Genomic DNA, 15,737 nt, shown 5'->3' with positions numbered 1-15,737 from the left:
CACAAATCCAGTAACAAAACGGGCACTCAACAACAGATGATCTCAACACTGTTCAGGTAGCAGTGAGGTCTTACCTCTGTCTGTCCTGGACCTCGCTGGAGCTCATTGAGGAACCATACAGGGTCAACTGCGACTGCTTCAACACTCCCGCAGCGGCACACTTCTCAAGTGATGGCTCCTCTACAGGAGCACAGAGAAGGGTCAGTGTGGCAGGTCAGGTACTGTACTCAAACAACATAACCAATGACTACCATACAAGAGACAGAAAGTTCCCACTCCTAAAAAAACATTCCTATCGCTGACACCTCTCAGTGTTTGAGTCGGTGTGAGAGCAGGGTCTTACTGTGGTCAGATATCTTGAGGGTGTACTGGCCTTTAGCGCTCTCTCCCCAGCAGCGCACAGTGGAGAAAGTCCAGTCCTGGTAGCCTGCTGGGTCTCTGTGTGCAAAACACAAAGAGACTACTCAATTGGACTGCAGTCATATCACCATACTTTAACATCTGAAGTACTGTTATATATGATCATTGCTGATTTTCTTGCTTGTCTATACTACCTAATTCTTCTTTAATTATTTAATTGAGACACAGATTTTACTTTGCACACAATTTAACAGTTCTAAAAAAAGATACCAATGCGTGGGTTTGTACCTATCGATGGCCCGGCGTGCCCCGATGACTGATGTCATACCGCTTGGGCAGACCAACACAATCTCCACGTTGCCACGGCAAGGGTGGGTTATCGTAACGGTAACAGCCACATGCTCTAGTGTTTCCATTCCAGACTGTCTCAGGTCAGCAGCAGAGACTAAGGGAGAGGAGAGAGCAGCTTAGAGAGTGTGTGTGTGTGTGTGTGTGTGTGTGTGTGTGTGTGTGTGTGTGTGTGTGTGTGTGTGTGTGAGAGAGACAATTTCCTGGACTGATAAGCGTAGCCGTGGGCCTGTATATGGAAAAATTTGACCGTTCATTATAACAAATGTAATATATAATATGTGAAAACATAATTATGCAATCACTTTAATACATTTACCAGGGTTTCTGCAGGGTTCGGCAAGTTAAATGTAAGGATGGTAGAGACCTATTTAATAATGCATAGAATTAAATGTAATACCTGTCTAACAATCATACCACAGTATGAAGAGTATGATGGAAAACCAGTAGGGATGTTATGGCTGGAAATTATTTATTAATATATCACTTCTTATATCAATTCCCTAAAATATATTAATTACAGTAATGTGACCTGGTCCCAGATGAGAAACATACAATGGATGGATGGATCAACCAACTAAAAAGTATTAATTAATTTAAGTTTTTGCTGAAAGTGATGCTTGTCCATTATGAAATGATGAACTCCCTAGTTACATAGGCACTGCTACAGGTCTGAATTCAATGCTTTTCAAGACTTTTCAAGACCTGCAAAAAACATCTAAGAAATGTATTCAGTGTGATGCTGTAATAAGATAAAACTGTATTGATCACAGAATAACAATTCACAATTAAAAAAAAACAGTTTATACTTAAAATATGGTACTATAAGAACTTCATTTGTTACACTCATCTTACTTTTACATGACTGTTACACGACTTCTCAAGTAATGTTAGATGGTTAGCGTACTAATGTGACATTTAACAAATTTTAAATACAATTTACGTTTAAATTGATTATGCTATTGCACATAATGTGACAGAGAGAGAAAACAATCTGCTAGCAAAGAAACACATCAGGGTGAGCCTGAGATAGTTGCATACTGAAAGACATGGAGATTAAAAGAAATTCCTTGAAAATCTCTTACATGAGACTCTATATTCTTCTCTACTTTTTTTCCTTGAAATATCAGTCAGTCTTCCTGACCACCTCCCACCCTCCCACTGCAAGTGTTTGGTAATTTCCTGGTATTTCCTGGGCTCTGACTACTAATGAGCCGTGGTGCTCTCTGACCATGTAGGGCTGCACACAACCTCAGGGCAGGGAGGGTTGCAAAGGGACCAGGGAGCGAGGAGTGTAAACAGAGGTGTGGAATGAAAGAGTTAGGGGACAGATGTAGAGAAAGAGGGAGGGAGGAGACAAGTGGAGGGAAGAGGGTGAGTACAGTGGATGTGAAATTAGTAAAGTGGATGCTGAGTGTGGAGGGGTGAAAGGAAGGAAAAGGAAAGAGGGCAAGGATTGAGTATAGATAACTGAAGTATCAAATAAAGAACAGAAATAGAGATAGAGAAGTGGAAAGAAAAGGATTTGGTGGGGATGCATTTCTAACACTGATGCTGTGCCATAAAAAAAAAAAAACTCCACTGTGGTGGTATGAGGGGCTCATTATCCATGTCAAAAACTTAAGACTAAAAGTCATGTATTCGATACGTTTTCTCACAAATGCACCATTGTGGCAGAAGAATTTGTATCCAGAGTTTTTAAAGTAAGAAAACATCCACTGGATAAACCTTCTTCCCTGCAGGGGGGTTGTATCAGTAATATACTCCAAACTATTGTCCAGGCAACAGAGGAACCAGGCTCAGAGATGAGAGAATAAAGAATAAAGATCTTGGGGTTCCAATATGCAATGGAAATTGCATATCTGCAATAATATAATATCTGCTCTGCTGAACCACCAGCTTCTTTTTTTTAAGTTGTAAGTAAGTTGCAAAGTTTTCTAAAATCCTGATATGAGATCAAAACAGAGTCGGAATTGTAATATGTGCCTAATTCACTGGGAAGCTATTAACACATGATGTGGCTCTGTTCAACACTTTTAGGGTTGAGTATCCAGAGTTTTGTTGAGTTAGAATTTAATGAAAGGCACGGAAAGTTGGTGCCTGGGGTCTCACAGCCACCATTAAACTCTGCATCAGAGAAAGGCTGACATACTTTTATGATATTGTGTTACTTGAGCTGTCCAAGGTTCAAATTAATAATCCTCCACTTCAGAAATGTGGTCGCATGCAGCAGTTTCAAATTATTGTCATTTTATTTCACATTTGCAAATAAAGACTGAAAGAGAAAAAAAGATATGTACAAATATGCAGAAATGCACAAAAATCCAATAAATTTGATATGGTATCATAACTCCAAGCATGCATTGACGACATGGATGGAAAGATTTAGTGCTCACTGTAGATACATTTTGTCCTCTCTCATTTCTTTCCCTTTTTCAGAACAAATTCCAGCGGAGTGCTGAACATGTCACATTTTTGAGGAACTTTTTTTAATTACAATATTTTTTTCCTATACTTCAGAAAAACCCAGCATGCACGCACGCAGTGGTTTTATTATTAGGACAAAGCCAGTCACTGCGTGCATGTATATAAACACACAAAAACACATTCGTAGCGACTGTGTTCACATGGGGGCTAGCAGCTTAAATGCTTAAGGGCCAGTGCATTAGCCAATAAGGCAGCCAAAACACATAGAAACTACAACAACAAACACTGCTGAGTAGTTTGAAAGGCAGACAGATCAAATGGCAAAACGTGTAGAAAGTCCTGTTGCATGAGAATACACGCACGCATGCACGCATACAGCTTGAGTGAGGAGAGAAAAAGAGACTAGGGAGAAGGAAAAGTTTCTGCAACAATGAGGTCACCATGAGCATTTGTGAAAATGTGTGTGAGGGAGAAAGAGACAGATCACACACAGACAGTCAAATATGACAGAATCAGAGCAGTGAGAAGTGCAAAAAGGGACAAAAGCTACTGAGTTAGGGAAAGTTGTAAAATACAAAAACAGATTGGGGAAAAAATTAAGAAAAAAGTAGGGGATATGGAGGCAATCTGGAAAAATCTCTCCCAGTATTTCAATGTGGACGCAGAAACTCACAAACAAGAGAACATTACCTAATATGGACAGGCAGACTGGCTGAGGAATAGGCAGGCAGGGAGGGAGGGAGGGAGGGAGGGAGGGAGTCAGCTACGTAGTACAGAGTGCAAACTCGACAAGCAGCTGTCCAATACAGAGCTGATAGAGTGAGAGAGAAGCAGACAAGCAGATCGAGTTACCTTTCCAGATGCGGATCAGCTCGTCAGGATAAGTTGGGATGGGCACTTCCTCCTTTATAACTGAGCTCTGATACGACACGAGAAACGGCACTGACTCCCATACCTGAGAGAGAGAAGAGAAGAAACTTAGGGCTCTTGTGGTCACTTGTGGTGGAAAAAATAATCAATTATTAAGTAAACGTGAAAATAGCTGGTGGTTGCAGTTTGCTTGTGTATAATGTATGCATGTACCTTGGCAGCATTGACAAGTCTCCATGCATTGAGCAGACCAAATCCGTGCTGGTGGCTGTGGTGAAAACCAGCTCCGTTCACCCTCCAGTCTGCACTGTTGTCACACTGTTATAACAAATATAGAGATAACACACACAGCAAAGTTTACTTTTTAGTTTTTAGGCAACAATATAAATAGATATGAGATCTAATGTTTTCATTAATGATCTTTAGTGCTGGCAGGGTCCAAAATGAACACTTGCCAATTGCCAAATGCGGGTAAATTTTCTGTTTGGCGGGTAAATCTCAGAGGGCTATCCGCCACATGGCTGGTAAATGTTTGTACCAATATAGTTGTGTTTTTCAGTCTTCATTTTGGTAAAGTCTTCTGTTCCTCTGATGCCTGCACGTCGGAGTTTCGCGGGGGTGGGCCAATACACGCACGCACTCATTTAAAAATTGAATTTAAATTGCAAATGTTTTATGGAGGAAGGAAATGCATTCATCGTGTTTGTTAGACCTCAAGGAAACAGACAATGCATTTTGGTGAGAAACACTGACCATACATAACTTTTATTCGTTTAAAAGAAAACTGCACAGGGCACCATTAACAGTAGGAGAGTAACCAGGAGTGAAGTTTCCCTGCACAGTTCTGACACAAGTATCCAGGTAAACTATGTATCTCTACACAGGCCTGTATACAGTAATAACTGATGCAGCAACCGTTTCATCAGGCCTACCTTGGTGGCGGTAAAGGTGATGATGTGCTGTACGTCCCTCCAACTGAGACAGGGACGGACCTGCAGCATGAGGGCCACCATTCCGGCCGCCAGTGGGGCTGCAGCAGACGTGCCGGTGTGGCCATCCGTACAGCCAGTCCCCTTCCGCATCGACCAGTCTGACGTCACCTGCGGGGACAGACAGATGGGCTGAGTGGGGAGGATACAACCATGGAGATTCATGCACAGTACAAACAAAGTGCAAACAGCTCTGGCCGGAGGCCAAACAAAGTGGCACTCACATATGCAAGTATACACAAACCATTTTACAGTTCATATTCAACTATCCCTGAGCAGGAAGCTTCTCCACCTACACCAACAACTAGCAAAGAACCCTTCATCAGGCGCCAGTGTCATAGAGCCATATTCATAGTCATAGAGACATATTTACTGCAGGAGACCAGAGTTCAGCACTGTTTGTGTACAGTTGATGGAATAGATGAGGAATGTAAGCCCTAGGGAGCTCAAGCTTTTTCAAGTAAAAAGTAAGTAAAAAAGGACCAATATACAGTTTTCTTTCTGATGCTTTGGTACTATTCTCACAAGTATGTGGTAATATTTCACTACCTTAGTACAAATAAACCAACAGATCATCAAAAAAGTATCTTTTTTTCAAAACTCTAAGTACATCTGACATTGACTGTGTACATAAAAAACATCTAAAAACAACCAGTTTCACATTGAAATACACTACAGTCATACTAAGTACATGCATAACTCTGGATAGGATTTTCTTCTCTATTGTTAAAATACTTTTTACTAACACTATGCGCATTGTTCATATCTGATAGTCAATGAAACATTTGCGTAATATACTGTATGTATGTTTTTTTGTTTTTTGCCTATTATAGTCCGATGCAAAACTTCAGAATCACCACCCTAAGGTGTGAGGTTTTTATGTGACCTTGGTGGGATTGAACCCACAACCTTATGGCACTTACCCACAGCTGGTACCAGCTCTACTCGGCTCGGCCGCAATTCCCCGTCCACCTTTTTCCATTGCAGATTTAGTACCGCCTCGTGCGTGAGGCGAGCGTGGCTGGTCGTCATAGTGAGGCTGCAGGAAACTGCCGTGACCTAACGCGACACACATACAGGTGTGTTGTTTTTGATTCTCGGCATGTGGCTGTCGTCGGAGGTGATACTAAAAAAAAGTACCTGTTGGCAAGTACAAGGGACTTTGTTTTGATAATGGAAAACCAAAAAATGCGAGTAGAGTCGAGGCGAGTCAAGCAGGTACCATGTAATGGAAAAACAGCACTAGTGTTGGTAACAGTAGTGCTCAAACCATCAGGGCCACAAAGGACCACTGTGTGTACAATACAATAGTGTGGATGAGGCTGGTGATGACATCACTGCTGACCAATATCAGGCCTGGATTCGACATTCAAGAAGATTTTTCACAAGGTGCATATACTATGAAAACATACATTGTGATGTGGACGAGAACTTATTTTTCAGTTCTGTTACAGTGGTTTTTTTTTAACAGTATTTATAATTATTTATAATAAATGTTGCAATAAAAGTTTATTTCCTGCATCACAGATTGGGGATGATGTCTTCATTGATCACACTTCTGATGGGATAGGAATTATGGAAATAGTTTGTTGTTGAATTTGATGTACAGATACATTTCTGCCTACTGTAATGTGAAAACAGTGAAGCAAACGGATCATCTTTAGCACTTCAAAGGGTCATTTTAAAATATGTACATTGTTTAGTCTTGGAGTAAGTGATTGTTACAATATCTTAACTGAAAGAATTGCACTACGATATGTTTAGGTAACTTAACAAATGTGCTCGTTTCGATTTCACCAGAAACTTAGTGGTTGAAAAACATTGGTCTTATAGTGAAAGATGTTTACAAGCCAAATGAAAGGAGAATCAGTTGCTTTGAATGCAAGATTTAATGATTTACAAGTATGATCAGTTGGGAGTCTTGTACTTAGAGATGTGAAAAACTGCACCTTACTATTGATACTATAGCAACTAAAAAAAACTGTAATATTGTTTTACAGGTTTGTCTATAGTGTATCTAGTGGACAGTAAAATCCACCCATATGCAAGGTGCACGCACGTACAAACATGTCTCATATGTCTACCATGTACACCATCTGCTGGTGCTAACACAATAAGTGGGCTGAGGAATTCCAAGCCCTTTGTGCTTACATGTGGATGACATGTGGGCCTTTCCAACAGCTGTCGGAGCCGTGTAGAAGGTTTTAAGCTACTATGCAGTGTTGTGCATGTTCATCCAGAGATGTCTATGTGGTAGTGAGAGTATACAAGTATTATCAGGAGACATGTTCTGTAACTCAACAACATGCAACACAATTGTGTTAATTATTTCCACATGCCACTTTATATTCAATAAGAAACCCTGAATCTCTCAAGGTAAATGGCTGAATCTAGAATATATAATCCTGTGTCATGTTTTGGTTAGCCACAGCTATTTCTCAGGGCTTACATAAATCCAGAATAATTGACAAATCAGTATGACTAGAATGAAGTCAACCAATTAGCAGAAAATTGGACAGGAAAATTTGAAAAATAAGATGCACAAGCTGCCATCAGCTGAATTGTCAGACTCAAAACACTGTGATGCATTTGGGAAGGCAGCTGTTCTTGGGAGACTAAATGGGTTCTTCAAAATAATACAGTAGTGGGCAGTGTGTGGTAAGCACTTGGCCTGTGAGTAAACTGTGGTCAGTGGTGGATCAGTCTTCTCCAGAGAGAGACAATCCTGGCTAAACTCTTCTCCCCCAGGCGATGACATCCCTGGGCCAAACTGTGTTGCCATGGTGACACTCGCAAACAGTGGCAAATAAAGGTCAGTGGCTTCGATGGGCCCTTACTCCTGTCATCATCCATCATCATTTCAGATGAAAATAGTCTCTGCTCCTCCTGATGTGGAGCTGCGCTTTTACAAGATTTTGTCCACCTTCAAGTAGCTCATAATCGACTCCCTGCTTTCCGGTTTCTTATGCAACTACTCATCTATTCTCTGTTCTCTGGTCTCCTCATCCTTTGTGCATGTGTGCGTGCGTGTGTGTGTGTGTGTGTGTGTGTGTGTGTGTGTGTGTGTGTGTGTGTGTGTATATATATATATATATATATATATATATATATATATATATATATATATATATATAAATAATTTTGTGTGTGTGTGTATGTGTGTGTGTGTGCGCTTTCCAGTAAGACCTACAATGCTCCTCAGCTTGCTCCCCCCGCTGCTGAAAGTGACAGCCAGCATGGACGCACACTCTTCAGCATAGAAGGGCATCCTGCCTTTCTCATCGACCGCTCCTGCAAAACACACACACACACACACACACACACACACACACACACACAAAATTATTTATAGTTATGGCCTGATGAACACATGTCCACACCCCAAACACAAGTGAACACACGCCAGAGGGCCTTTGTGTCTTACCGATTGTTATGGTGTAGATGGAGTTGGCGTAGCCGTCAAAGTTGCAGTTGTCATTGTATTGACCTCCGTTGCCACTGGCAACCACAAAGATGCTGCCGAAACCTTGTCTGCCTGCAATCACCCCGTGCTGCAGCGCCGCCTGTCGAGGAAAAAAAAAAGTCATGCTGTGATAAAAAGAGTCTTTCTACATGCCTACTCCTCTGTAATTGATCTGTTGCAGTGTACTGCCCCCTGCAGGACAAAATCAATACTTCACACAAACTTTCTCTCTTACCTTGCCTAGGGGATGGGGTCCATCCACAGTGTGTCCGTCATCATCTGGACCCCAACTAGAGGAAACAAGAGGCTAAATCAGAATCCCAGCAAGACTTGTACAATATGCTATTATGGCATAGAAAATTACAAGGACATACAGACATAAAAAAATGTGAGTAAGTGAGCAAACAAAGACTGTCAAAGACTTGTGGAAACAAGAGACACATGCGCATCGGTGGTATTGTACGGTTTATAAAAGCCACTTTCCCAATGGAAATCCCTAATAGGACCAGAGAGTAGGGCTGGGTGATATGGAGAAAATCAAATATCACGATATTTTTGACCAAATACCTCGATATCGATACCACAACGATATTGTAGTGTTGACTATTGGTGCTTTCACAAAATATTTACACAATGAGATTTTTGATAAATAATTATCAGTAATGTGGATATAATGACTAAGTGGGTAAAGGCAAATAATAGAACAGTTACAACAGTCTGGTAAGTTCAGAAAAGTACATCACTTTACTGTAATGCAGCCTTTAAAACCAGGAAAAGACAACACTTATGCCATATTACGATATCACGATATCCAAAATCTAAGACGATATCTTGTCTCATATCACGATATTGATATAATATCGATATATTGCCCAGTCCTACCAGAGAGAGACGTGTTAGTTGTTACCTGCAGCTGTAGATGTCGTTGACCTGGTAGTGCTTGTTGAAGGCTATGGCCTCAAGGCTGTCCGTCAGCGGGCCGTCCAAGACTCTAATACCTGAACACAAACAACGACAAGCGAGAGATGTTTCAGCCCATACATTTACCCACAATCTCAGCTTCCTTCTGAGTGATTCTTAACACTGGGACATCTAAGTTTAAAATTCCAAATTGTCTGTACCTGCGACCTTGCTGCCGTAGGCCACCCCCACAGCACAGAAGCTGTTGTTGGGAACGGCTGCGATCTCTCCGGCACATCGCGTACCGTGGTGGTTGTCGCTTTGGATGTCCGGGTGAGGCATTGGGTCTGGGTCATTGGAGTTCAGGTCGTAACTGCCCTCTGCACTCTGAAAGGGTTGAAAAATGATCGTTGGAAAATGAGTGTCTGGTTAACACTCTACTAGTAAGACTTGGTGCAGTGGAGACACTCTCACAACACATTCACTGAAACGGCTTCTTTCCTTTATTGTTTTCAAAATGTTCAGCCATGACGGCAGGACTAACAAAGCTCACAGTTCTGTTAGTTTTGACTTACATAGTTAGGCTGGATGTCCTGGTGGGTGTGCTCCACCCCGTCATCTACCACCACCACTGTGACTCCTTGGCCAGTTATGTTGCGCTCCCACACCCCTGTTACATTGATGTCCATACCCTTATTAAGGTAATTGTGCTGCAAGAATAAGAAGAGTAAGGAAAGGATAATAAGGGGAAAAGGAGAATACGTACAGGATTTAAAATGCAAGTCAAGGAAGTTAAAGTGGTGAGGTGAGGGTTCCAAAAGTGCAGGCTTCTCCCGCCTCTACTTTTCAGGCGGCACTGACTAGCCTAAGCATCACTATGGAGTATTTATTTGGATTGTACTTTGGTTGTCTGATGTTTTTGTACGCACAGGACACACACTGTGCAACCAGGTGACACATTAAGCGATGTAACCCTAATCCTAAATTGTTTTATTCCCCCAACCCTTAACACTAACCAGCATCCTTTTAATATCTTGTTTTAAGATGTTTATAAGGTTGTTTTATATTTAGAGCAGTCAATATTATTACCTCCGCCAAGGAGGTCATGTTTTCTGCTCTGTCTGTCTTTTCTGTAAGAAATTCACTTTGGAAGCGGATCCAAATCATGGGGTGGATAAACAAATCATTTTTCTCTTTCCATAATGATTAATTACCACAAATCTCACATGTATATTCCACTTTACCAAGCCCTTTATGCATACAGGATGCTGTGTTAAATGGAAATGGAAAATATCAGGTGTGACTGTATATGCTCTTATTGTACTTTGCACCCTGATTAAGGTGTTACAACAGAGGAGAGTTGAAGAGGTGTGGGGGGAGATATGTCAACAAATTAATATCAGAGGACATCATTATCTCTGAGTGGCAAGCTATGTCAGCAAACTTTTAATGGTGCCAATTTAGCAAAAATGTAAGTACTAAGTACTGTACTACTGTATGCACATTATGTTGTTGGGTAAATTATTAATTTATTAATTCTTGACAGCCAATGTTAGGCACTGATCTAAGGTAAGTCTGACTACTAGACAACTAGTGAGTGAACAAGATGGTAAAAAATGGCAAATGGACTGCATTTATATAGCGCCTTTCTACCTTACAGGACTAAGCCCTTTACAATTCACACACACATTCATGGATGGTGGTGGAGCTGCCATGCAAGGCACTGGCCTGCCCATTGGGACCAACTTGGGGCTCAGAGTCAGAGTCTTGCTCAAGGACTACCTCCTGAGCCACAGCAACATACACAATAGTCTAGATTCTCACCAGGTGCCACTGTTTAGGGTAATTGGGATCATTGAAGGCCATCGATCTCTTAGAACGGCTCAGCACTCTCTCCTGGGAGTACCACAGGACGTGAGGGTGGGCTGCCAGGACGTCCCCAGGCCAGACACTCTTGCTCCAAATACCAGCCACAGATGCAGGCTTGACAGAACACAGCAAGTAGTGGCCTTCTAGCTGTCCAACCTGACCCTGGTTTGTCAGCCCAGCCTGCTCTGCTACCTGGGATAGAGAGAATACTGATGATAAGTACAAATTAAACTCAGACAATACTTCTAAAAGTGGGAAACTTGTGTTTTTCCCTGACCTAGGCAACTTTAAAACAGATGAGATGAAACATTGTTCCCTGCGGAGAAATGGGGTTGCTGCAGAAAATAGGATACATATGGGGAGCATTAAACATGAAGCAAAAAAACTGAAAACATACAGTATATTGATTTTTAAAAGCTTAATGACAGTGGCATACTGGGAGAAAGAAAATGCTGTAGTAAGCAACACGACAATACCAAAGTATCGTTGGTGATATTTGATTCTGAGCTCTGTCATGAGAATCTTGGAAAAAAAGGAAAATTCTGCACAATGCTCTTGTTGCAGCATTAACATTTATTAAAGTAAAAACTCACCTTTACCAACGCATTATGTTCTGCTGCACAGAAGAATTATTGGATGTGCAATTTTTTTCTCTATCATGATAAACAAATCAGTGCTGTTGTTAGTTACAAGTTACTATCAGTTAAGAACTATTTCTAATCTCAAGCCAATTCTGTCCTCCTATGAAATGGAAAAAGTAGTTCATTACATCCAGACTGGACTATTGCAACTCCCTTAATTCAGGCCTTCCCCAGTCTTCATAAACTTGCCTACTGATGGTCTAAAATGCAGCTGTAAGAATGTTGACTGGTACTAAGAAGTGTGAGCACATTGCCCCAGTGCTAGCCTGTCTTCACTGGCTCCCTGTTCACTTTAGAATCCAACTTAAAACACTACTGATCACCTTCAAGGCTCTTAATGGTAAGGCCCCGTCATATATTACAAATCTTATTCACCGGCACTCAGGCCCGAGGTCTCTTAGATCTGATGACAAATATGTCCTGTATGTCCCACGATTACACGCCTGAAACTAAAAGGTGACAAACATTGCAGTTGCTGCTCCAAAACTGTGGAACCAGCTGCCATTAGATATCAGATGTGCTCCCTTACCCTAGTTACTTACTTACTTACACAAATCATAGAAAGAAAATAAATATTGTAGCCCTCGTAAATTATGTTTTATTTTGAACATGTCAGAACAGAGAATTGAGTCCCTGTGCTTTGGGAAAATCCACAGAGGGACTACCTCTATAAAGATTAAAACATGTATCTAGTAGTAGTAGTAGTAGTAGTAGTAGTAGTGGTGTAGTGTTTGTGAAGTACTGTACCATGTTGGCTATCACATCCAGGTGCACAGAGCTCTGTTCACCATCTTTTTCCTCATGGTGTGGGCCAGAGTGGAGCCGGACGGCCCAGGACTGCCCCAGGCCGCAGGAGAGTGACCGCCAAGGTGAAGGTGGAGAGGAGGCGGAAAAGGGAATCGATGGGGCAACTGGAGGCAGGAGGGTCAGAAGCAAGAGGAAGAGGGAAGACAGAAAAAGAAGGAGCAGGAATGTGGGAAAATAGGGTGTTGCCATGGCAACGGAAAGTGACACACAGGGTCAACCAGGCAAGCCTTCCTCATCTGAACAGCAACCTGGAGACAAAGACAGACGGGGAGAAGAAGGTCTTGTTAGCTGTGAAGGCAATGACAATATGTGGCTGGTTGCTCATCATCTGTGTGCTGCATTCAGAGGCCACTTATTAAATTCACAGCATCGCACTAACTGGACGGCAGTTCAGAGAGCTGTGGCCGCAGCACATTCGATTAACACTCTGTGGTTACACCAGTGGTCCTGCACGGAATACTGTGAAGTGGCTTTTACAGATGAATGCTATTCTATTAGCACTGTTAGGCTAGAAAATTCAATAATCGAACGCAAGCAAATGGTGGGGTGGGTGTCTCTCAATTAAAGGGGGCAATTCAGTTGAAAATACAAACAAAAGTACGCACAATGTAGCTCCCTTCAGTGCAATTTATTGGCACATATACCAGAAACCTTTCTAGCAGTGAGCCTGAGGCCCCAAGGCAGTTGCCTGTTGGCCAGTTGTTCAGTTGGTAATCCAGCCTTGACTACAGGTAGTATTCAATACTCTTCAGTTCAGTTAACTATTTTACCTGGAGCTCAAATGTATATAATAACACAAACCTGACTCTGACACTCTAATTATGGACACTAAATGAAAAGGAAATAACAAGATTACTAATGTCATCTAGCTAAATGTCACAACTTCAAGTCAGGAGAAGCTACTGTAGAATTAAACCATAATTTACTAGATCTTTCGAAGGAAGCATCTTGTTTTTCCTGTTTTAATTAACACTTGTGCAATTGTATTGTAAATAGGACTCAACACATCCCACGCCCAAATTGTCCTTCAGCAAAACAACGAACACCTGCCAGCTGCTCTTTAGCCAAATCTCTGGCTCTGTCTGACCACATGATAAAGGATCCATATTACATCCGTATCACAAACGTGATAACGTCAGATGGAAGTGTTATTAACAGATCTCCCTTCAAACATTTAAATGACGTTGACATTGACAACAGTAACGTTAGCTTAGATTCCGCTGCTTCAATTCCGCGTTCTTTTGTATTATCAATGGTGCAACCACATGATATGCGCTCGCATTTGCTGTTAAACCGGTTAGCTCTCTGGCAGGCTAAGCTAGCTCTGAATTTTGCTGATTGTTTAGTTTTTGTTAAGCCAGTTAAAGTTAGGTCAGCTAGCTGAGTTTAGTAATTTAACGGACTGCGACTGTGAGACTTTATAGTTATAATAACATGATATATTACTATAGCTAAACTAAAAACAACAGAATAAAAGCAATTAAAAAAAGAAACTTGGGAGTGGAACTCAATCGTTTCAATCGAGGCATTGTTGTTGTCATAGTAAGCTAACGTTAACATTAGTATCCTGACGCTAATTGATATTGCTGTTCTTTAGTGAGATATGACAGTTCGAACCAGTAAGTTAGCCATGGCGATTATATAATGGTACCTTACCTTTACACTAAATTCGTTTTTCATCTGTTCCTTGTGTGATTTGTGAAAAACATTAAGCTTGTCATATCATTTCCCGTAACACACAAGTTACGTTACAAGCCAAACGTACTACGTCATACAGTTGCGCAAACGTCCTGCGTCAGACCTGATTGGTTCCACAGTGGAATGCAGGTACTGCACGTGGATACAATGCAAACTGCACCCCCTTATAAGAAAATAATAACGCAGAAGTCCAAAAAGGCAGAAATATAATCTGTCTAACCCTCCTTGTTGTCCTCGGGTCAAATTTGACCCATTTTCAAAAAGTCTAAAAAAAATTGGGTTTCTTTCAACAAATTGTCAAAAAAAAATAACGTGGATGGTTCCATATAACGTTCTTTTGTGTAAAATAGCTAAATGATCAGTTCAATACTTTCAGTTAATTTGGGTATTTTATCAGATTTTATAGCATTTGGTTGAAAGAAGTGACAAAAATGCTTCAAAAACGTGGGAGAAAGACATCAGAAAAAGTGACAAACTTGTTAAAAGTGCAAAAAGACTTTTTTATTTGTATTTTTTTTTTTTACTTATATAAAAATCTATTTTGACTTATTTGCTCTTGTCTTGTTTGAATTTAATAGCAAGTATGTTTAACATTAAAACATAATTTATGAAATCATGCCAACAATTATTAGGCTATTTCAATAGCTTAGTATTTTATTCATTTTAGTGTGGACACAGATGAGCAGTGTCCCCTCTCAGATAGCTTGATGTATGTTGTGGGAAAAGTAAACATGATTTTGTGCTACATTTCTTTTCTTTTTGTCCCCCAATTATGACTCAAAATCGTCTTGGGCCCCATGGGAATCACTACTGCATGTTGTGGTGCAGAAGGCCTGTCGGTGGCGTTGTGCACCTTAATGAAGTGTTTTTAGCAACGTCCAGGTCATTTCTTATGTTTCGTAGCCTACAACTTTACTATTTTGGTTCACTCTCACTGCTCTCTTCAGCAGCAGGCAGCTGTTTTAAGTGAAAAAAGTTCTGATAAAGCCACCTAACCAGCACCAAATGACAGAGAGAAACTGTTACAACTAGCGGGTGAACATAGTTGAGCATTCAGCAGCTAAAAAGCCAGATATTGCTCTCACGAGTAGGCCTGTCGCGATAGTCAATACATGGACTTATCGCACGATATATGGAAATGAGCTCGGTAGCTTTTGGTGACACAATATTGCAACTGATCATTTGTATAATTGAAAATAAATATTTATTCATTTTGACATACAAATGAATGTTACCAACATTTTAATCGTAGATCGTCTGCTTTCTGTGTCGGAGGAAGAGGCGTGGCTCAGGCATATCATTAAAGGTGCAGTAGGTAAAACTAACTTTCTGTCATATTTGCTTAAACTGACCCTATGTTCCAGC

General features: G+C 41.0%; 1 protein-coding gene across 1 annotated transcript in view; it reads right to left on the bottom strand.

Moving 5' to 3' along the window:
* pcsk7 (proprotein convertase subtilisin/kexin type 7) overlaps positions 1-14,461 on the bottom strand; it is a 16,586-nt gene extending 2,125 nt beyond the window's left edge. The window contains exons 1-15 of the mRNA XM_031283572.2: positions 14,331-14,461; positions 12,615-12,922; positions 11,182-11,418; positions 9,933-10,067; positions 9,579-9,744; positions 9,365-9,455; positions 8,693-8,747; positions 8,419-8,557; positions 8,185-8,285; positions 4,938-5,105; positions 4,219-4,323; positions 3,988-4,090; positions 649-805; positions 344-438; positions 75-180 (exon numbers count right to left, since the gene is read on the bottom strand). Coding sequence (XP_031139432.1) covers positions 75-180; positions 344-438; positions 649-805; positions 3,988-4,090; positions 4,219-4,323; positions 4,938-5,105; positions 8,185-8,285; positions 8,419-8,557; positions 8,693-8,747; positions 9,365-9,455; positions 9,579-9,744; positions 9,933-10,067; positions 11,182-11,418; positions 12,615-12,863 — 1,907 coding nt within the window. The 5' untranslated portion in view covers positions 12,864-12,922; positions 14,331-14,461. The remainder of the gene's footprint in view (positions 1-74; positions 181-343; positions 439-648; positions 806-3,987; positions 4,091-4,218; positions 4,324-4,937; positions 5,106-8,184; positions 8,286-8,418; positions 8,558-8,692; positions 8,748-9,364; positions 9,456-9,578; positions 9,745-9,932; positions 10,068-11,181; positions 11,419-12,614; positions 12,923-14,330) is intronic.
* Between the last annotated feature and the right edge of the window lie 1,276 nt (positions 14,462-15,737).

Source organism: Sander lucioperca, chromosome 5 (assembly GCF_008315115.2).
Source record: "Sander lucioperca isolate FBNREF2018 chromosome 5, SLUC_FBN_1.2, whole genome shotgun sequence".
Lineage (NCBI taxonomy): Eukaryota > Metazoa > Chordata > Actinopteri > Perciformes > Percidae > Sander > Sander lucioperca.
The sequence above is the reverse complement of the archived record's forward strand: the minus strand, read 5'-3'. Positions and strand labels throughout refer to the sequence as shown.